At 38.5% G+C, this 24,133-nt stretch overlaps 1 protein-coding gene across 1 annotated transcript in view; it reads right to left on the minus strand.

Annotated features, from left to right (window-relative positions):
* Positions 1–3,616: 3,616 nt before the first annotated feature.
* LOC126184742 (membrane-bound transcription factor site-2 protease) overlaps positions 3,617–24,133 on the minus strand; it is a 54,817-nt gene continuing 34,300 nt past the window's right edge. The window contains exons 5-6 of the mRNA XM_049927280.1: positions 16,146–16,326; positions 3,617–4,654 (exon numbers count right to left, since the gene is read on the minus strand). Coding sequence (XP_049783237.1) covers positions 4,059–4,654; positions 16,146–16,326 — 777 coding nt within the window. The 3' untranslated portion in view covers positions 3,617–4,058. The remainder of the gene's footprint in view (positions 4,655–16,145; positions 16,327–24,133) is intronic.

The following is a 24,133-nucleotide window of genomic DNA, read 5'->3' on the forward strand; positions in this document are numbered from 1 at the left end:
TATGATTTTTGAGGCTTAATTATCTGCCTTTTGTTCTGCAATATTTATGTCTTTTACACATAACCATGGAAGAGCCCCACTAACAATCTCTTTTTCTGTTCCACTGCATTTGCCCCAGTGAAATTGCAATTCACAATCCTCTCACACCAATCACATGTTATGAAATAATCTGCGGCACCATGCACATTTGTCAGCTATGGTTATAATATTAAAAATAATTACACAAATATAAATGTATTTGTATGCGTTAGTGATATGTTACAGTTGGGCTTATACGTGAAGATACACGTAAACAACTGGTCTTGCCATCTAGCACTAAATAACATAATATAAACTAAATGTAATCAATCCTACATTTATTTGTCTATAAGAAAATTAACACTTTGGAGACCAGCCACTCAAAGGCATTACTGGCACATATGTGATTGATAAATTTTCAAGAGTAATGGATAATAAAAAGAAGAGACCAAGCTTCAAGATCTATTTTTCAAATTTGCTTTAGTTCTTTCATACATTACAAATTTTAAAGTAATGATGACAGAAAGTATAATTGTATAATTGTCCTTTGGAGAGGGGGCGGGTTGGGGGAGGGGGGGGGGGGGGCAGAAAGAAAAGTGTGAAGTGAGTTACTGTGCAATTTCTTCTTCTTGAGCTTCCAAAATTTCTTGCTTACTCAAAAAAAATGACGTATTTGTAGCAGAATTACTGTAAACTGCAAAACATACTGAGTACAGACACGAAATTACATCAACTTATCACATATTGGCTCAGCCATTCACAACAGCAGCTGGTACATTGTCTAATGTTGCTTTTCAAATAATTCTGTAAATTGACAACAGAGGGCAGCAACTGTCGAGGGACAGATAGTGAGACATCCTTACAGTGTTCTCATACAAAATCAGTACACTTTCCGAGAAACAGGCGTGTTGGGTGTCTAGAAAATCGCAGCCCGAGCTACATTCAAGCAAGATTTATGGAACACAGCGTTGTGACCTGAGCTATGCTCGGGCTTAGTCTCCAAAGTGTTAAGTACTCAGATACCTAGCCTTTTAGATGAAGTAGAAATGAAAAAAAGTAAATCAAGATGATGTTTAATGCAAGTAAATTAAAACCTGAAAGTATGATTTCTATTTTTACAAACTTTTCACTTTTAACGAATAATATGACTGGAAGGTTAAGTGGATCAGGTAATAATAATACACTTATTTACTATGTAATCTAGACAAAATTAATTGTTAAAACCATATAATAACTTAAGTTTACAGTAGTACGAAATGACAGTGCAACTTAGCATTTTTAATATTAACAAATTACTGCCAGAAGTAAAAGCAGTGATATATGACGGAAAAATCTTAGGACCCAATGAGGATTGAGCTCCAGACCTTTTGATTTGTGGTATAGCACTTACCCTTTGATATGCCAAATATCCTGGCTTAATCTCCATACCCCTCTGTAGCATACTGAGTGATGCATACAACATTGGTGATGAATCCAGAGGCTGACAAATTATTATCAACTTTACAGCTTTATATTAAGAAGATAGCAACAAGGGAGAAGATTTGTGCCAAGAATCTCATACTGTCTTAGATCCCTGATGTCTCCTCGCTTTTTGATACGCCTAACCTGGCTAATTTGTTCTCATCTGAGTGTGAATGGCAGAAACACCTCATTTGCTAGGAGGGAGGCTGATGTTCCTGAAAGGGCAGCAGAAGTGCCAAGGATGGGTATGCTGATTACTGAGAGTGCAATATTATGCAGACAATACAGTCTCTCAGGGAAATGCCTGCCAGGACAGGAAATAAGTCAGTGCATACGTTCGATATGCCTACTGGTTGGTGAGGATTTGTTTGCCTTTTTTTTTTGGGGGGGGGGGGGGGCGTTGGTTCCTTTGAAATGGGGAAGAGGCTCTGGTGGTGGCTGCTGAGTGCACTGCCTGCAAATCATGACACATGTTCGCAAAAGTGGCACTGGCCAACTGAGTACAGAGGCCATCTTCAGTTCCTTTAGACAGCTGATGGATGCAGTAAGAGTTAAAGGTGGGTCAAACATGACATCAGCTGATTTTATGGACCACCTGCCTCAAAGGTTGTACTGGCACAATGATTCTGAGAATGTTGTGTTTAAATATCCTCCTGATCGTGATGCAGCTAGAAATTTCAACTTAGTGAGCTATGGGCTGGGAAACTCATGTGATTAAAACTGTTATCAGGGTCAAGGACTTTCTGGTATTGCACTGCATGCATTATCCATAAATTATCTTGAGCAGTTAGTAAACTAATTTGTGGGGATATCATATTAGATGTGGTGATTAATGGTTCCACATGTTTCATTTCCATTAATAAAGATGAGGAAATTGTTGACTATAAGTATTATAACATCAGTGACAACATGTTTCAAAAAGGCTTTTAAAAAAGGTAGTATTTACTTACATTTAACAAGAGCAACATGCAACTGATTGCAGAAAATATATTGTGTCAATGGAAGAACTTCAAGGGTACTGTTCAATACACTTAGACACGCGTGAAAATAATACTTGTATGCAACTCTTAGGGAATTTTTTACTTTTCAGTGATGATACTGCATTACATTGAACAGACATGTATTTTGTCTTATTCACGGCTTCACTTTGGTTTTACCTTCTGACTTTCTGTTTTCTACCACCATGATATGGGTCTCATTATTATTTTTCTCTCCTGGACAAATAATAACATTGGAGCAAATGTGCAGAAAGATACTTTCTATACATGTGAAATGCTACATTTTTGTTACAAAATTATGAGCAGACTATTCAAAGCAGTCTATACTGTCTGTCATTTCTATCATACCTTATGCTTTGATCACATTTCATGTTATCAATGAAAGATTTTAGAAGCCACATCCCAGTTAATACCTGAAACAAATTAAATGTACTGAATACCCTTGTGGCACGGTGCACCGTGGTCATGGACACACTCCGCTATCCCAATGATGCAATTCCCACATACTCCATAAGAGAACCTCTAGTAATAGTGTTTGAAAATCATATGTGGATGCATCCGTGACAATGAGTTTGAGTCAGGCCTGGAGGCATGTACAGATCACCTAACAGTTAAAGTAACAATAAGCAGGAAATCCAGGTTCATGACCCAGTCTGCCATAAATTTTTAACTGTCACTATGTATTCATTACATTTTAATGTCACCATATATGAATACAATAACAAATACTATTATGTCTTTGAATATGGTTGGTTGGTTGGTTTGGGGAAGGAGACCAGACAGCGTGGTCATCGGTCTCATCGGATTAGGGAAGGAAGTCGGCCGTGCCCTTTCATAGGAACCATCCCGGCATTTGCCTGGAGTGATTTAGGGAAATCACGGAAAACCTAAATCAGGATGGCCGGACGCGGGATTGAACCGTCGTCCTTCCGAATGCGAGTCCAGTGTCTAACCACTGCGCCACCTCGCTCGGTCTTTGAATATGATGCACTCTTCCTGAACAAATCCAATTTTATTTTCAGTTTGCTTAATGAGATGTAGTTCAAAACATTTACATTGTGATATTGTCAGCTCCCCCCCCCCCCCCCCCCCCCCTCCTAATATGGATCTTCACATATTTTCTTCCCCTACACTGCCAACTCTTCCCCTGCAATTTCCATAATAATGTGAATGGCAAAAATGAATAACATAACTATTCGGAAGGTACACACAACTGCTGTCAAGGTAGCATTTCCATGGACATACCATATTTTGTGCATTGTACATTATCAACCTTGAAGTCGACTGTAGTCTCTAACTGAATTAGTGGTAGATGATAATATTATCTTCAATGCCATATACAAGCTGAGATGTCTGATGAAAGATGTATAACACACATCCACTGAAGAGATTTCAATTACTTATATTTTAAAGATCATATCACTAATAATAACTTAAGTCACAATTTTTTTTATCAAAACCAATTTTAATAGCTGCACTATGAAAAATACTGCTTTAACAGTAGTTACTTACTAAAGAAAGACATGAAGACTTAATGTAATATATACACAAATGAGAAACTGCAACAGTGGTAGGCTGTCATTACAAATAATAAACTTTTGTTATAACAATGCTGAGTGCATTTACAGTAAGAAAAAATGTACCAATGATGGTAATAAATACTGCTAATGTCTGCCTTACACTTTTCAAGGGAATTTTTTTACCTAGCAGGAAATCAATTAAGGCTCTCATTATGTACTGACCATCTAGAAAAAAACATGGTATGGCATTAACTGCAGCCAATCCAGATGAAAATAATATGCAGTATTTACATATTTGGGTCACCATTTCAGGCAACGTTGAAGGAATGAAATATAAAGGAACATAATCACTAACTGCAACTGTATGATAGATTTCAGCTGGTCGACCCAAAAATAAAACTACCTTTGCGTCTAATCTTTCGATTCGAACAAGTCTTGTTGAATTTTCAAGGGATGGCTTTAAGCAGTGGAGATCTGATGTACAGTCAGTAGCTTTTGAGCACATAAGTGCAGCAGATTCAACCACTTTTCGACCTGGTAGACAAGAATGCTGAGGTAACTCTAGTGTTCCTCCTTCCTTTTCCAAATATTCAAAGCAGAGGTGATCTGGGCTGTTCATTCCACAACAGTCAACTGCACCATTAGGAAGCTGTCGAACTGGAAAGTGAGAATAAAAATATCTTTTGAGACATGGTTCAAATGACTGGGTAGAATTTAGATTTCTTTTCTCTTTTTTACATCTACAGTAAACAACAGCAATATATACATGACAATATGAAAAGGTATGATCTAATTGACATCAAATAATACATTGCAATAAATTGCCAAAAAATAACTGATAAAGGTTGTGCCAACAGTGCAACAACATATGCAGTCGTAATAAAAGTTGATTATAATCAATACTATACAGAATCATCCTGCAATCGAGAACATACTCTTATTTACAATTAAGAGTTACTGAAATACAAAATGTATACTAGCAAAACTTAAATTACACATATAAGGTAGATTTTTATGAAGTGTTACTAAAGAATGACCATTCAATGTGACATATTTTTGTATCGCAATGGTTCTGGATGTAGTGTGTCAGCATATTTCAAATAATCATGAGTAACAAGTCTTGAGTGAATGATGAAGAATGGAAGACATAACAGACTTTACAATTAATTTAGATATAGCATGCATCCCATATATTCATTTACATCAATACAACATAAGCCACTTCACACTGTTTGGCAGAGGGTACTTCCAGTACCGTTATCATTTCCTGTGTGTGTGTGTGTGTGTGTGTGTGTGTGTGTGAGAGAGAGAGAGAGAGAGAGAGAGAGAGAGAGAGAGGACGTAGGTATGTTGCCAGATTCTTTTTTTAACTTATGCTCTTGGAGTTCTAACAGTAAACATTTAAGCGATCCACAATGCCTCTCTTCCAGCACCTGCTATTGGAGTTTGATGGCATAATCTCCGATGGTCTTGTGTTCACTAAACAAACCTAGGAGCAAACAAAGCACTCTTCTTTGGATCTTCTTTATTAATCCTACTATTAACATTCCCAGACTAACGAGTAATACTCACGAATTGGTATGTAAGCCACTTCTTTCATGAATGAATTACATTTCCTTAGAATTATTTCACTGATTTGAAGCCCACAATTAGTTTGATAAAGTTGTTCCATTATAGATTGCTATGGATACAGACTCTGAGACATTTTATTGTTGTTGCTATTTATTATTATTATTACAGAATTAATAAGAAAGAAAACTGCGGAGACATGGCTTAGCCACTTTACAGAAGCTCTCCTGCGAACCTTGCAGAACTAGCACTCCTGAAAGAAAGGATACTGCGGAGACATGGCTTAGCCACAGTTTGGAAGGTAGGAGAAGAGATACTGGCAGAAGTAAAGCTGTGAGGACCGGACGTGAGTCGTGCTTCAGTAGCTCAGACGGTAAAGCACTTGCCTGCGAAAGGCAAAGGTCCCGAGTTTGAGTCTCGGTTGGGCACACAGTTTTAATCTGCCAGGAAGTTTCATATCAGCGCACACTCCGCTGCAGAGTGAAAATCTCATTCTGGAAACATCCCCCAGGCTGTGGCTAAGCCATGTCTCCGCAGTATCCTTTTTTTCAGGAGTGCTAGTTCTGCAAGGTTCGCAGGAGAGCTTCTGTAAAGTTTGGAAGGTAGGAGACGAGATACTGGCAGAAGTAAAGCTGTGAGAACCGGACTTGAGTCATGCTTCGGTAGCTCAGACGGTAGAGCACTTGCCCGCGAAAGGCAAAGGTCCCGAGTTCGAGTCTCGGTTGGACACACAGTTTTAATCTGCCAGGAAGTTTCAGGAAGGGAGGTTGTTCACATATCAACAACAGAAGGGGACCCATGATTGAACCCTGTGGAACACCTAATGTAATTTCACCCCAGTTCGATGAAGTGGCAAACTTATTTAAATCACTTGACCCATATAAGGAAACTTTTTGCTTTCTGTTCTGTAGGTATGACTTAAACCACTCATATGCTATTCCATTTATATCACAGAATTGTAATGTCATGGTTCACACAATCAAATGCTTTGGACAAGTCACAGAAAATTCCTATTGGTGACATTTTACTATTTAAAGACTCTATTATGTGGACAGTGAAATTGTATATTGCTGTCTCAGTGGAACAGCATTTTTGAAATCCGAACTGTGATTTACTAAGTATCCCATTACTGTTGAGATGGCTAACCACTCTTGAGTACATTACTTTCTCGAAGATTTTTGAGAATGCTGTAAGTAAGGATACTGGCTGATATTATTGACATCTGTGGTGACCCCCTTTTTGTAGAGAGGCCTGACAATGGCTTATTTTAACCTGTCTGGGAAAATACCTTGAGTTAGTGATGCATTGCATATGACTCAGAACATCTGCTGTAACTGATCCACATTGTTTTAATATCTTATTAGAGATGCCATCTATTCCAACAGAACATTTATTTTTCACGGATTTAATAATTTTACTTATTCCACAAGAAGTTGTTCGGTGAAACTTAATCTGACTAAATTTTTTCAAAACAGACTCTTCCATGTTCTGCCTAGCTTCTTCTTTTGAACTTTTCTCACCAATTTTTTCTCCTACACTTAAGAAATGATTGTTAAATACATTAGCTACTTGTGTACTGTTGGTTAGGATGGTCTTGTTTTCTTTGACAGTAATACTACCTACCCCAGTGGTTACTTTTCCTGTCTCCCTTCTAACAACATTCCATATTGATTATATTTTATTGCCGGAGTTGTTAATTTCTCCTCTAACATACATATTTCTTGATTTCCTTACAACTTTTCTCAGTATGTTACGATAATTTTTATAGTGTAAAACTACTGCTGGATCTTTACTATTTCTTGCTGTCTCATACAGTTTTCTTTTTGTTTCTGAAGACACTTTAATACCGGTAGTAATCCAAGGTTTCTTTGAAAAGTGTGTGGTGTTACACTTAATAATTTTCTTTAGGAAACAATGTTCAAAGAGTGATTAAATTTATCAAGAAATGTTTTGCACTTATCATTAGCATTTGGCTCATTATATACATCTCCCCAATTAACATTTTTTAAGCTTTCTCTGAAGTGCTGTATAGATACGGGGTTGAGCGACCTCACACTTTTACTAAATGGTTTCTGAACTGTACACCCTGTTAGGTTTTGTAAGTTAACCAGTTGTGCATCATGGTCTGACAACCCATTTACCACAGGGGAAGCACGTGTTTGTTTTACATCCTCTTTGTGTACAAATACATTATCTACCAGGTGTACCAGTATGAAATGAGCGTTAAGATACAAATGTGTCGATAGGGAACATTTGTTGTGAACGAGCCTTAATTTTTTTTGTTTGGTTGGTATGACATCTATCAAAGATATTTAGTATACATCAAGTCATGGAATGAACATCTTCATATGTTTTCATCGTGTTAACTGTGGTATCACCGCCAGACACCACACTTGCTAGGTGGTAGCCTTTAAATCGGCCGCGGTCCGTTAGTATACGTCGGACCCGCGTGTCGCCACTATCAGTGATTGCAGACCGAGCGCCGCCACACGGCAGGTCTAGAGAGACTTCCTAGCACTCGCCCCAGTTGTACAACCGACTTTGCTAGCAATGGTTCACTGACAAAATACGCTCTCATTTGCCGAGACGATAGTTAGCATAGCCTTCAGCTACGTCAATTGCTACGACCTAGCAAGGTGCCATGTTCAGTTACTATTGATATTGAGAATAATGTACAGTCAAGAGCGACGTTCAACAGTTATGGATTAAAGTTAAGTATTCCACCAGCTACATCCGTTTTTCTAAATTCTAATTTCCTTGTCCTGTTCCAGACCTCACGCCAGCCTGCGTGAGCTAAAACGCGTGCCTTTCAGCTTCCTCTAGTAACCCGGTGTTGGCTCTCCTGCCAACCCGCAACATTAACAATGTCGAATTTTGTACCAGAAAGTGATGATTTGCGGAAAGCATTAATTTTTTGTTTTAATTTGAAAAAAAAGTGCTGCAGAGTCGCATTGAACGCTTGTCGAGGCATTGGTGATCATGCTCTATCAGAAGCAACATGCAAAAGATAGTTTCAACGGGTCAGAAATAATTATTTTGATGTAAGAAATGAAGAACATGGAAGACCACCAAAAAAGTTCAAAGACACATTGCAAGCAATATTAGATGAAGATGATACTTTGAGTCAGAAGCAAATGGCAGCAATGTTAAATGTTGCACAACGAACAATTTCTAACCGTTTGAAGGATATGGGAAAGATCCAAAAGTGTGGAAAATGGGTGCCACATGAATTTAATGAAAGACAGATGGAAAACCGAAAAACCATTTGTCAAATTTTGCTTCAAAGACATGAAAGAAATCAATTTTGCATCAAATTGTTACTGGCGATGAAAAATGGATTTATTTTAAGACTCCTAAACGGGAAAAATCATGGGTTAATCTGGGACAACCATCAACATCTACTGCAAAACCAGATCAATTCGGCAAGAAGACAATGCTCTGTGTTTGGTGGGATCAGAAAGGTGTGGTGTATCATGAGCTTCTAAAACCCGGTGAAACTGTGAATACTAATCGCTACAGACAACACATGATCAATTTGAACTATGCATTGATCGAAAAAAGACCAGAATGGGCCAGAAGACATGGCAAAGTAATTTTTTTTACATGACAATGCACCTGCACACAAAGCAAAACTGGTTCAGGATACAATCAAAACACTTGGCTGGGAGTTGCTACCCCACCTGCCGTATTCACCAGACTTGGCCCCTTCCGACTACCATTTGTTTGTTTTCATCAATGGGACACGCATTGGCTGAGGAACACTTTGATTCCTACGAAGAAGTCGAAAATTGAGTGTCTGATTGGTTTGCTTCAAAAGACGAACATTTCTATTGGCGTGGTCTCTACAAATTGCCAGAAAGGTGGTCAAAATGTATAGAAAGCAATGGTCAGTACTTTGAACAAAATGTTTTTACTTTTCAATTCAAACTTAGTGTTTCATTTTCACAAAAAATGCTCATTTCATACCAGTACACCTGGTCTTAGTGTGCTACTGTCCTGAGCTATACATGCAGGGAAATTGATCACTGATTCTAAGTTATATGTTGTTAATAACACTTCTGGTTCACTTTTCCTATCAGAATTACTTAGAAAGTTTACATTGAAATCACCACAGATTAATAACTTATTCTTTTTGTCTGACAGACAGCATAATAGGGAGTCAAACTTTTTTATGAACAGCTCCCTGTCTCCTAATGGGGACCTGTAGACTGTTGCTAATATCAATACTACATTATATAGCTGAAGTTCACATGCACAAACCTCAAAGTGTTGATCAACACGAAATTTGCTTACTTCTACAGTTTTGCTTTTATGCCCTTGTTTTATTAAAATTGCAACTCCTCCGTTATTCATCCTAGATCTACAAGTGTAAGATGCTAAATTATACCCACTTATACTGACAACTATCCGTGCCCACAGTTACATGGTGTTCAGACAGACAGATTATATCAATCTCATCTAAACACACTGACAGCTCATCTACTTTATTTTTTATTCCCCTGATATTTTGATGCAGTATGTTGATACTGCCCTTAGCTTTATCCCAATTAAATGTATGTGAAGTTTCTTTTATTCTATTTATCTTGATTGTCATCTGTCTGGACTTTGGCTTTAACCTAAAAAACCTGTCTGCCTGGACCCATTAACCACAGGGATCACCCCTTGTGTGACTGTGGACCCCCTTACAGTTTCTACTAATAGAGAAGCTAACTTACTTTTCCCCATCCTATTCAGGTGCAGGCCATGTGTAGTGTATCCCCACCTACCAATAGCATTTACTGGAACAACACTTATGTGAGATTTTGCCAGTGTCTAGAGCATCCTGTTCAGCTCCCTGGCCCTCATTTGTAAATAACCCATTTCTACAGCTACTAGTCTTCTTTTGAGGTCAGCATTTAAAATCTATAGTTCTGATCCATAGCATAGGACAGATTCAATCACTGGCTTAGGCACTCCTCTCTTAATGTTGTTAGAAATGTTCTTGACCCGCCAACAAGAATTCATACACCCTATTACTTTCCTGTTTTGCTGTATTCTCCATTTTATTTCTGCATTACCCAATCCACTTTCGTCAATACATGTCCCTAGATATATAAATTTCTCTATCAGTCTCATAACTACTTTGTCATTAATGTGTACTTCAAAACCAGTGCCCCTATTCACCTCCAGATATTAAATTTTTGTTACACTTATCTGTAGTTCCCATTTGTCATATTCCTGATACAAATGTTATACCATGAATTCAAGACTGTATTCATCTTATTTTAGAATGACCTCATCACCAGAGAAAATAACACAAACACCTGTACATCGCATTTCTCTACAGCTATTCTTCCATCTTTGAAGAGCCATTTCTATGTCTATGTCTATGTGGGTGATCGAATGCAACCTTGTCTTAGCCATTTTGTAACATTAACAGGTTCTGATAATTCTGACATTCTTTTTACCTGTACCTTACTAGTTCTGAACATTTCAATACCAATCTGTAAAGGATGGTCATCCATATCTATATTGTTCACAGCTTCCTACAGTTTTGCTCTAGGAACTGTATCATAAGCTTCTGCTAAATCTACAAAGTCAGTGTGTAGCTCCTTCCCTGTTGTTATGTTTCTCCATGATCTGTAGTAAAATAAGGAGGTTATCTGCACAGCATCTGTTCTGTCTGAACCACTCAGCAACAGCAGGCTTGAACAGTAATGGGTCTCTCAATATTTGTATCTGTGTAACATGCTACATTTATTCACATTTATGGTGTACTGCCAATCCCTGCACCATAGTTATGAGATCCTCATGGATTTGGGACATGTAATTAAAACAGAACATAGAATGCATATTTTACACAGAATCAATACACTCTGCTTTACTACTCATTCTACAGGTACTTAGACAAGTGGCCCTCGAGGATGGGAACCAAGCTTTAAAATGGCTCATTTTTGTTTACAATTTAATGCTACAGTTGCACAAACATGCGAATATAGACACATTAATATGTATAATGATCACTACTCACCAAATGCATGCAGTGGTCCGTGTGTGTGTGTGTGTGTGTGTGTGTGTGATAGAGAGAGAGAGAGAGAGAGAGAGAGAGAGAGAGAGAGAGAGACAGCTGTGATGAAGGACAGTTATGACAGTTATATTCCATCAGTTGTGCATAACTTGTAAATTACATGGCACTCACATTATGTGATACTATTAGTAACACATACATCAATATGTACCGTTAATAAATTTGTTGATGAAGTAGAAAGAGTTGGCCACAGTATGTCCTTCAGGCTCCTCTTAAACAGTATTTTATTTGTGCCTCAACTTTTTATAGTTACTGGAAAATTACTGGAAATCAGTGGGACTGAAAAATGGACACCTTTCTGGACCAAAGTAAGTCTTTATGTCACCTGTTCTAAATCTTAGTATGGGTTTTATGAACTGTCTGTTACAGAAAGAAACTTTACTGAGTAATACATATGCTGAGATATAGTAGTAAGTACACACAGTTATTTAAAGAGTTTTCCACAGGATGTTTTTGAGTTAAAACCAGAAATAATTGTAATTACACAGTATGCCGATATGAAATCAAAGTAAGCATAGTATGTCTATTTTTTTCATGTCACCTATGTCTGACACATTCACACTGAAAGTATAGTTTTATTTAGAAGTTTCAGCAGTTCTATAACACTGAGATTTAAAACTGTCAGCCTCTTCTACCTGCAAGTCCTCACAGTTTAGGCATATCTTCTTTCATAGCATATGTCATATATTGATGCAGAATTCAGCTGGATGTTTCCCACTACAACCGTCAAGTACATTATCAGTTCGAGACCTGTCATTTACATATTCTCTCTAACCTCAATTAATCAGTGTAATGGAGGACAGTTTTCGCATAAAGTTGTTGTCGCTTCTGGTGATGTGCTTATTCCTCTTAATGTACTGTCACTTCCATTCATTCCCTTGCATGTTTATTTTCCTGCATCTACATATATATTTTTCAAGGCAAAGTACAGTGCATGGCAGAGGGTACTTTGTACCAATGCTATTGCTTTTCCATCATATTCCATTTGCATAATGAGCAACAGAAAAATAACCATCTGAATATCTCTATGCATAACATAATCTACCTCATCTTATATGGTGGTAGCATAATGGTCACACTACTTTATCTGAATAAAAGTTATTTAAATTAACCCAATGAATTTCTTATAAGAATGTCACCTTCTGATTTAAGTTCTCTGATCATTTCTCGTACATTTATGTAGTTATACGAACCATTATGAACCCAGCAGTGTGTCTCTAAATTCGTTCAGTGTCTATTGCCATGCCACCTTTATAAGGGATCCAAACAGTGAAACAATACACTAGAATTCATTGCACTAGCATCTTACCACAAATAAAATTCCTCTATTCTCCTTTGTTAATACTGATATTAGATGTTCGTCCTATTTCATATGTTCACTACTAATCTTGGGTACTATTTGGTTCTTTCTCTTCGTTATAAGCATTTTCTTGCATTAATCAACATTTACAAACAGCTAACATTTGTTACATCAAGTGGAAACTTTGCCCATGTCTTTCTCCATTTCCTTATGATTGTCCAATGATTAGATTAGATTAGATTAGATTAGATTACTTTTTCGTTCCATAGATCCATGCTGAGGAGATCCTTGTGGATGTGGAACATGTCAACTTTTTTTTTTATCCTTGTAGGGAAGACCATTGTTGGCAAACAATCTTATAGTGCCTCTGACCCTATCTGATATACCATTTACATATATTGAGAACATATGCTCCCTTGGGGCAAAATCAATATTACTTTCATTTCTGTAGAACATTCACCATCTAATGAATCTAGCCATCCATCAACATCTACTGTCTGCAAAGCAAGCAGTTTTTCACATGAGTGACTTTTCCTGACTCTATGCTCATGCTTTGAGTGAAGCTTATTTTTCATTTAGTCAAACTTCGTGACACCCAGGCACCTGAATATGCAGGGTGAAAACCTCTTAATGGTTCAGAAATCTGTAAAGTGAGCGTTCCAAAATTTTAAGGAGCAATTGTCGAAAAACCTTTATTAATAGCTGGGCAGATTGCTGCTGTCCTGAAATGAAGCAGCTATTATGAAGACTATTTTATGTAGCATGGCTCTCGGTATTTTACAGTATGCTGGCCTTCAAGATTCAAGGAAAATTACAGCAATATGGGAAAAGTAATGTATAGAAATTGCTCCTGAACTGGAATCATCATCAGGTTGTGAAGATGACTGTTGCATAAAACTGTTCCCCTGGAGCAGCACAAATGAACATCTTGGAAAACCAGAAGCAAGCTTAATCATATCAGTGGAAGACAACACAGTGTGATGATATTTAAACTTTTGCTACTTGAGCCAGTGTAGAAGGGAAACTATTTACCGTATGGATATCCAACTTTATAGCAAAGATGTTCAGACAGTGCATGGTTGAAACAGAATCATCAGTATGCATTACAGTTACAGGCAGTCAACATCGAAGTAGACAAGGTGAGCAAGGCTTTATTCGCAAAGCAGTTTTGTCAAAACAACAGCAATAGTGCTGCTGCTCTTCGCGAGTAACAATGCATTAAAGGAATACAGAGATGTCCTCTTTCCACACTGGGCTTGAAGAACACAGTTTGGAAGTTTGAATTAACTGGCAATTTGGGAATTTCCCCTGGAAGAGGCTGATGGCCAGCTCCACCACAAACTGTTGAAGAAGTTACTGTTGGAATGGCTGAGAACGCTGGATGCAATGTGGGAGCTTCAAGCAGTGTACGAGCTGTGTCACAACTGCTGAACATTTTGTGGTCCACCATTGTTTTGGGCAGCAGTAGAGCAATCTCTAGTGCAGTTCCAGGCTGTCGTATATGCAGACAGTTGTTGCACTGAGCAATTTTTATAACCTGGAACGTAAACATGGTACACAATTAACAGATATTACCTTCTTAAACTGAAAATAAAATGTGTTTCTTTCACTGATTTATTCATTATTTCTCTTCTGCATGTCCTTACAAATCTTCCCACAAAATTTCGGCTGGCTGGTGCGGCCGAGCCGTTCTAGGCGCTTCAGTCTGGAACCGTGCGACCACTACGGTCGCAGGTTCGAATCCTGCCCCGGGCATGGATGTGTGTGATGTCCTTAGGTTAGTTAGGTTTAAGTAGTTCTAAGTTCTAGGGGACTGATGACCTCAGATGTTAAGTCCCATAGTGCTCAGAGCCATTTGAACAAAATTTCGCTGTCCTACGATCACTCGTTCTTCATGAGGGCTCTCTCAAGTTTAATTATAACCACCCCATATAAAGAATAACAGGATATAATTACAGTTGCTCATGGTTCAATGACAACTCTGGTAAGAAAATTAAAATTGTCATACAAAGATGAAAAGTGACCAAGCACTTTATCGACAAAGAATCATTTTTCATGTTCGCCTTGTTTCTGTTTACCCCCTCAAATGTTAGTAACAAGCCAGCAGTAGATTTCAATCTCAAGACTTATGAGGCAAGTGAAGGGATAGAAATAATAATGATAAAAATTACATAGAGCATATAGTTGTACTTGGCTACTGTCAAGATATTTCTTCCTGAAAATTTGCATCACTAAATATAATTTAATTTTAAGAGATAAGTCAACACAGTGATAAGAGCTGATAAAGATAACACCAAAGACAACAGCCTGTTGACACTAACATAAAACTATCAATGCTATAAATAGCAAGAACACCCAAATTGTTCATTCATATCCATATTATCTGCTTTTGTCTTGTGACAGTACCTGGACATTACTGAAGAATGAAGAGTCCAACTGAGGTAGGTCCACTAGCTTGTTTGGCAAGTGAATTAACATTATTCACTTTATTTAACATCATGATCCACAACCTACCTCACCTGCGGCCACTTCTTTTCCTCACCCCCCCCCCCCCCCCCTTTTCCTACATTCTCTCCAAACTTTCTAGCACAAAAATTATTAGACATCTTAAAATAACAGTACCAAAGAATCATATTTACCATGAGGAGGTAAAATCCCTAATACTTCCTATAAAAGTGGAAATAAACTTTTTCTATCAGATAGTACTCAGAATTTGACTTCTTGAAGACAAGAACTGACCAGCCATTCTACGTCCTTGTAGTTTCCTCAATAGGATTTTCCTTTTCAACTGTTTGGGGTGCCCCTGAGTCCAGTTAAGTCTGCCTATCGCCAATATATTGTTATGCCTAGGCGATAATTGCTCCTGGGTGCTTCTGCAGCACTGTGTTAATACTTTTTTAGCAGTTCAACAGCTCTAGACTTCATCAAGAAAGCAAACACAAGCCATGAATGACTGCACAACGTGAGTAGATTGCAGCATATCCTGCAATGTCAGCAAGTCATCGCACAAGTTTGATTTTCCATCCATTCAACACAGTTGTTGAAATCCTTCATTTACTGGGAATGTCAATAACAAGTGTCTGGCTCAAAATTAATAACTGATTAATATGTTTTACAAAAATATCACAGATAAATAATTACAGTTCTGGAATAGAGGGTCAACAATTGAAAACTTTTCATGTGACAACAATAAGCTACATCGTAGGAGTTACCTGGCACAGATTCATCATGTTCCTTGACCAACTCAGCTGATATACAATATCCAGGACTTGGTTGTTTGATTGCCAATAAAGTACAGTGATACCAAGTCTCTGAATCCAAAACTTCACACTGATTTATTGCCACCACCCTGTCTCCAACTTTCAGTCCAGTTGGCCCCATGAGTGCAGAATCCTAAAACAATTGATATATAAAAACATGTACCCAATGCATAAAATATAAGACAGATGTCTAAAAATTAAACATACATTTTATTTGGAACTACATCAAACTGCATAACTTTTGATACAGGGGAAAAAAAAAAGAACAAGAATACTTTACGAGCGTTACTTCATGTCACTACATCTGCTTTTAATTTTAAGCATTTGCATCAACTATAAGACTTTTACAGGAATGCTTATGGACACACTGGACAATGTAGGTCATTAAATGCAGTTTTGCAATGATGAGAGGAAATTTTACCACCTGAAGGTAAGTACAGGGTGGCACAGGGGAAGGGGAAATTTTGAACGTTACAGTTGGCAGCACTGTAGTGCCGGCAGATGTTCGAAACTTTGCACAATTGATGTGAACGCATTGCCATTTAGTAATCATGGAGAATTGGACTGGTGCAGAACATGCAGTAGCTGTGAGAGCGTTTTACAAAAATGGTGATAGTGCGACTGCCACGCAGAGAACATTTCGACAGCATTACCAGCTTGGACGTCATGGACGTGTCCCATCTGTGCATGTGATTACAACGTGGGTGCGTAATTTTGAAGAAACAGGATCTGCCTTGAAAAAGAAACCTCCAGGTGGCATTCCAACGGTACGTACCCCAGAGAACATTGCAGCTGCTAGAGCTGCAATCGAGAGAAGTCCTCATCGCTCCGTTTGACAGCATGCATCTTCGCTAGGGATTAAGCGACGAAGCTTACAAAGAATACTGCACGAATTAGACTTCCATCCCTATAAGTTGCAGATAGTGCAACACTTACATGAACAAGACCCAACGTCACGTATGGAGTTTAGTAGCCAGATATTGGCTAAAATCAACGAGGATGCGAATTTCCTTGGTAACTTATGGATATCAGACAAAGCCCATTTCCACCTGAACGGATTCGTGAACAAACAGAATTTTCGTTATTGGGCACAGGACAATCCTTGTGAGTTTCACCAGCGACCACTACATAGTGCCAAGGTCACAATATGGTGTGCTGTATCATGTCATGGTGTTATCGGCCCTTATTTTTTTGAACGTGAGGATGGTAGTGCAGTGACAGTAACATCCGCTCAATATGTTGAAATGCTTCAAATGTACGAGCTTAATCTTAACGTCGAAAACATGTGGTTTTAGCAGGACAGAGCCACATCACACACTGCTCGACAATCGATGGCAGCAGTTCGTCAATTGTTTGGAAGACGCATTATTTCACGTAACGGTGACATTGCATGGCCTGCGAGATCTTAAAGGCAAGGTGTACCATACACGTCCTGCAACAATCCATGAACTGAAGGAGAACATTGAAAATGAAATCACTGCCATTCCCCAAGATTTGCTACACCGTGCATTCCCGAATTTTCATAACGGGCTGTTAGAGTGTGAACTCCGAATGGGAGCACATCTTTCCAATATCATCTTCAAAAAGTAAAGAGACAATTTTGGACATTTTGGTTGTAAAGACATACTGAATAATGGCTTCATTAATAAATTACTAGTTTTATGAATTTATTCATGGAAACGACATTATTTCGAAATTTCCCGTTTCCCTGCGCCACCCTGTACTTGCCAGCAATTCTGACTCGCAAAAATTTTTGCTATCTCAAATGACTCTTTCTTCTGATACAATTAACCACCTTTTCAGCATCCTAATTTTGTTTCATCTGTGTGCTGGCTGCTATTCTTACCTGCTGTCGTTTTTGGTATGGAGCAATCTTTTCAGTCTTCAGTAACATTTTATTCTATATACACTGACCTCTTCCCATGTTTAGAAACTTTTTTCAGTGTTTAGCAATTTTTCACCTCTTTCTTTGGCTAACAATATTTTTAATTTGCTTGGTGGTCTCTTGACTCTCTACTCCCTCTACTGCCTGTCCCTTCATCTTTGTTTCCCCTCATCCTCACAATGGAAAGGTGGCTCTCATTCTGTGGTCTGAGAGACCTGTCAATTTTTTAACCTTCCCCAGCGTATCCCCCCTTCCTCCCCAAGGAAGGAATTAACAGTTACAAAAGCTAGGATGGTGTGTGTGCTTTAACGTGTGCCTATTAGCAGTACTACACAGTTCTCTTCGTGATGGTAAGTACTTACCAGAAATACTGTCTCATAAAAGTTTTTAATTCTTTCAAGAGAAATGTTCTTGGTATGACACCATTTACATCAATTACATCTTCTTTCTGCTACACTGACATACACTGGGGTGATGAAAGTCACAGTATAGTGATACACACACATACAGATGAAGGTAGTATCATGTACACAAGGTACGAAAGGGCAGTGCATTGGCGGAGCTGTCATTTGTACTCAGCTGAGTCGTGAAAATGTTTCCAGTGAGATTATGGCCACATGATGGGAATTAACAGTCTTTCAATGTGGAATGGCTGTTGGAGCTAGGCACATGGGGCATTCCATGTTGGAAATCATTAGGGAATTCAATATTCCGAGATCCATTCATGATTGAGAGCAGTGTTTTTTCGTGTGAAATAACCAAAGAAATCAATGTGGGATATATGACAAATTTATCTGTTAGGACAGTGTGGCGATATTTGACATTAATGGGCTATGGCAGCAGATGACTAATGTGCGGGCCTTTGCTAACAGCGTGAAATCACCTGCAGTCCTCTCCTGGGCTCGTGAACATATCGGTTGCACCCTAGACCACTGGAAAACCATGGCCTGGTCAGATGAGCCCTGATTTCAATTGGTAAGAGCTGATGGTAGGGTTTGACTATGGCATAAACCCCACAAAGCCATGGACCCAGGTTGTCAACAAGGCACTGTGCAAGCTAGTGGTGGCTCCATAATGGTGAGGACTGTGATTGACGGGAATGGACTGAGTCAGTGATTGTAAATTGTTATTTTTGGCAGCTTAAAGACCATTTGCCATTTAGCATTCATGGACTTCATGTTTCCAAACAACAATGGAAATTTTATGGATGACAATGAGCCATGTTACTGGGCCATAATTGTTTACAATTGGTTTGAAGAACATTCTGGACAGTTTGAGTGAATGATTTGACCACCCCAGATCACCAGACACGAATCCCATCGAACATTTATGGGACACAATCAAGAGGTCAGTTTGTGCACAAAATCCTGCAGTGGCAACACTTTCGCAATTATGGATGACTATGGAGGTGGCACGGCTGAGTATTTCTGCAGGGAACTTCCAACGACTTGTTGAGTCCATGCCATGTTGAGTTGCTGCACTATGCTGGGCAAAAGAAGGAGATATCCCATGACTTTTGTCACCCCAGTGTATTTATTTATTTAAATGTCAAGTTCTGTAGGACCAAATTGAGGAGCAAATCTCCAAGGTCATGGAACGTGTCAGTACACGAAATTACAATGTAAAAGTAATAACAGATAAAATAAAATATTTATGAACCCAAAAAAGTCAAGCCATAAGTTTAAGTAAACACACTCAACAATACAACATATGAATCAGCTTAATTTTTCAAGGAACTCCTCAACAGAATAGAAGAAGTGATCCATGAGGAAACTCTTCAGTTTCAATTTGAAAGTGCACGGATTACTACTAAGATTTTTGAATCCTTGTGGTAGCTTATCGAAAATGGATTCAGCAGTATACTGCACACCTTTCTGCACAAGAGTTAAGGAAGTGCAACCCAAATGCAGGTTTGATTTCTGCCAAGTATTAACTAAGTGAAAGCTGCTTACTCTTGGGAATAAGCTGATATATATATATATATATGAGAGAGAGAGAGAGAGAGAGAGAGAGAGAGAGAGAGAGAGAGAGAGAGAGAGAAAGAGGGGGGGGGGCAATGTCAAAATACCTGTTTCTGAGCCAAAAATGTCCTTTTTAGAATGGGAAGAGTTACCCCAAAATATAATACCATATGACATAAGCGAATGAAAATAAGCAAAGTAGACTAATTTTCATATCAAATGATCACTTACTTCAGATACCATTCAAACCTTAAAGATGGCAGCTATAAGTCTTTGAACACGATCCTGAATGTTGGCTTCCCCTATCTGAACACCCAGAAATTTGAACTGTTCAGTTCCACTAATCATATGCCCATTCTGTGAAATTAAAATGTCAGGTTTTCTTGAATTGTGTGTTAGAAACTGTAAAAACCGGGTCTTACTGTGATTTAGCGTTAGTTTATTTTCTACAAGCCATGAAATTATGTCATGAACGGCACTATTTGATACAGAGCCTATGTTTGCACACAGCATCCTTTACTACCAGGCTAGTGTCATCATCAAACAGAAATATTTTAGTGTTACTCATAATACTAGAGGGCATATCATTTATATAAATAAGGAACAGGTGTGGCCCCAACACTGATCCCTGAGGCACCTCCCCCATTTGACTGTTCCCCTTTCGGACCCCATTCTGAACACTGTGAATAATGACCTTTTGCTGTCTGTTGCTAAAGTAAGAGGTGAACCAATTGTGAGCTGCTCCCAGTATTCCGAAATGGTCCAACTTCTGGAGCAATATTTTGTGATCAACACAATCAAATGCCTTAGTTAAATCAAAAAAGTATGCCTCGTGTTCAAAACCTTTGATTAACCCATCCAGTATCTCACAGAGAAAAGAGAATATAGCATTTTCATTTGTTAAACAACTTCTAAAGCCGAACTGTACATTTGATAGCAAATTGTATTATATAAAATGATCAATTATCCTTACATACACAGCCTTTTCAATAACTTTAGCAACCTTGATGGCATAGAAATAGGTCTAAAATATTCTACATTATCCCTGTCTCTCTTTTTATAAAGTGAATTTACTATTGAGTACTTTAATCATTCAGCAAACTGTCCATTCCTTAAGGAAAAATTACAAATGTGGTAAAATACAGGGCTAACATGTGCAGCACAGTACTTTAATATTCTGCTAGGCACTCCATCATATCCATGAGAGTCCTTAGTCTTCAGTCATTTAATTATTGACTCAATCTCCCCCTCGTCTGTCTCACAGAGGAGTATTTCAGACATCAATCACGGAAAGGCATTTTCCAAGAGAGTTATATGATTCCCAGTAGAAATTCAATTTTAATTTTATTCACCAGCAGTGCCTAGAAAATGATTGTTAAATACTGCACATGTATCTGATTTAACAGTAACAGACATATTTTTACTATGAACTGACTTTATATCGTCTATCTTGTGCTGCTGACCAGACACCTCCTTCATGACTGACCATATGGTTTCAATTTTATCCTGTGAATTAGATATTCTATTTGTGTACCACATACTCTTTGCCTTCCTAACAACATTTTTAAGCACCTTATAGTACTGTTTGTAATGGGCTACTGTAGCTTGATTGTGGCTACTTCTAACGTTTTGTTATAATTCCCGCTTTTTTCTACATGATATCCTTATCCCACTAGTCAGCCACCCAGACTGCCTTTTACTGCTAGTACCCTGTTTAGAACGTTCTAGTGGAAAACAAAGAGCATGAGAAATGTGTTAAAGAAAGCACTATACTTGTCATATCTGTGTTATCAGCACTATAAACATCCTGCAACTCTTGTTCCTTGATGAGGTTTAAAAAACTCTCTATTGCCGTTTGAATAACTTTTGTACATAGTTTGTAATTATATGTGACATCTGTTTGACTACAAAATCCTTTTAGTGTTAAAATTTGTGCATCATGGTCTGAAATGCCATTCAGCCTTTCACTAACAGAATGCCCATCTAGTAATGAAGAATAAATATGTAGTGTTGGCAGAAGAGCCAACACTGTGTTTCAAGAGGAGGCCGAAATGCACGCGTCAACTCACGCAGGTGGGCGGTAGGTCTGAAACAGGATACGTAATGAATGCTATAAAGAAAAGTACGTAGCTGCTGGAATACTTAACTTTAATCCATCATTTGTATACAGCGTTCTTGACGATACAAGTGAGACTCTCTCTAGAAATGGTTAATGGCGCTTGCTAGGTCATAGCCACGGATTTAGCTGAAGCCTATTCTAACTATCTCTCGGCTAATGAGAGAAAAGCGTCGTCAGTGTAGTCGCTAGCAAAGTCGTCGTACAACTGGGGACGAGTCCTAGTCCGTCTCTAGACCTGCCGTGTGGTGGCGCTCGGTCTGCGATCACTGACAGTGGCGACACGCGGGTCCGACATGCACTAATGGACCGCGGCCGGTTTAAAGCTACCACCTAGCAAGTGTGGTGTCTGGCGGTGACACCACAAAATAAAAATATTGTCTATTGCTGCACTACCGTTCCCCTGCACCCTAGTTGGAAAAAACACAGCTGCATCAGATCATATGAATTTAGGAGATCTACAAATACCCTTTTTCTTGCACAATCATACACAAAATTAATATTGATGTCACTACATATAATTAATTTCTGGTACTTCCTATAAAGTGACTCAAGAATCCTCTCTAGCTTGAGCAGAAATGCTCTGAAGTCAGAGTTAGGGGACCTATAAACAACAAAAATTAGAAGTTTAGTTTCACTATACTAGAAGGTATCAGATAGATTATATAATGGTAAGACAGAGATTTAGGAACCAGGTATTAAATTGTAAGACATTTCCATGGGCAGATGTGGACTCTGACCACAATCTATCGGTTATGAACTGTAGATTAAAACTGAAGAAACTGCAAAAAGGTGGGAATTTAAGGAGATGGGACCTGGATAAACTGAAAGTACCAGAGGTTGTACAGAGTTTCAGGGAGAGCATAAGGGAACAATTGACCAGAATGGGGGAAAGAAATACAGTAGAAGAAGAATGGGTAGCTCTGAGGGATGAAGTAGTGAAGGCAGCAGAGGATCAAGTAGGTAAAAAGACGAGGGCTAGTAGAAATCCTTGCGTAACAGAAGAAATATTGAATTTAATTGATGAAAGGAGAAAATATAAAAATGCAGTAAATGAAGCAGGCAAAAAGGAATACAAATGTCTCAAAAATGAGATCAACAGGAAGTGCAAAATGGCTAAGCAGGGATGGCTAGAGGACAAATGTAAGGATGTAGAGGCTTATCTCATGAGGGGTAAGATAGATACTGCCTACAGGAAAATTAAAGAGACCTTTGGAGAAACGAGAACTACTTGTATGAATATCGAGAGCTCAAATGGAAACCCAGTTCTAAGCACAGAAGGGAAAGCAGAAAGATGGAAGGAGTATATAGAGGGTCTATACAAGGGCGATGTACTTGAGGACAATATTATGGAAATGGAAGAGGATGTAGATGAAGATGAAATGGGAGATACGATACTGCGTGAAGAGTTTGACAGAGCACTGAAAGACCTGAGTTGAAACAAGGCCCCAGGAGTAGACAACATTCCATTAGAACCACTGACAGCCTTGGGAGAGCCAGTCCTGACAAAACTCTACCATCTGGTGAGCAAGATGTATGAGACAGGCGAAATTCCCTCAGACTTCAAGAAGAATATAATAATTCCAATCCCAAAGAAAGCAGGTGTTGACAGATGTGAGAATTACCGAACTATCAGTTTAATAAGTCACAGCTGCAAAATACTAACACAAATTCTTTACAGACAAATGGAAAAACTGGTAGAAGCCAACCTCGGGGAAGATCAGTTTGGATTCCGTAGAAATATTGGAACACGTGAGGCAATACTGACCTTACGACTTATCTTAGAAGCTAGATTAAGGAAAGGCAAACCTACATTCCTAGCATTTGTAGACTTAGAGAAAGCTTTGGACAATGTTGACTGGAATACTCTCTTTCAAATTCTGAAGGTGTCAGGGGTAAAATACAAGGAGCGAAAGGCTATTTACAATTTGTACAGAAACCAGATGATGGTTATAAGAGTCGAGGGACATGAAAGGGA

The sequence above is a fragment of the Schistocerca cancellata genome, chromosome 4 (assembly GCF_023864275.1).
Source record: "Schistocerca cancellata isolate TAMUIC-IGC-003103 chromosome 4, iqSchCanc2.1, whole genome shotgun sequence".
NCBI classification, from domain to species: domain Eukaryota; kingdom Metazoa; phylum Arthropoda; class Insecta; order Orthoptera; family Acrididae; genus Schistocerca; species Schistocerca cancellata.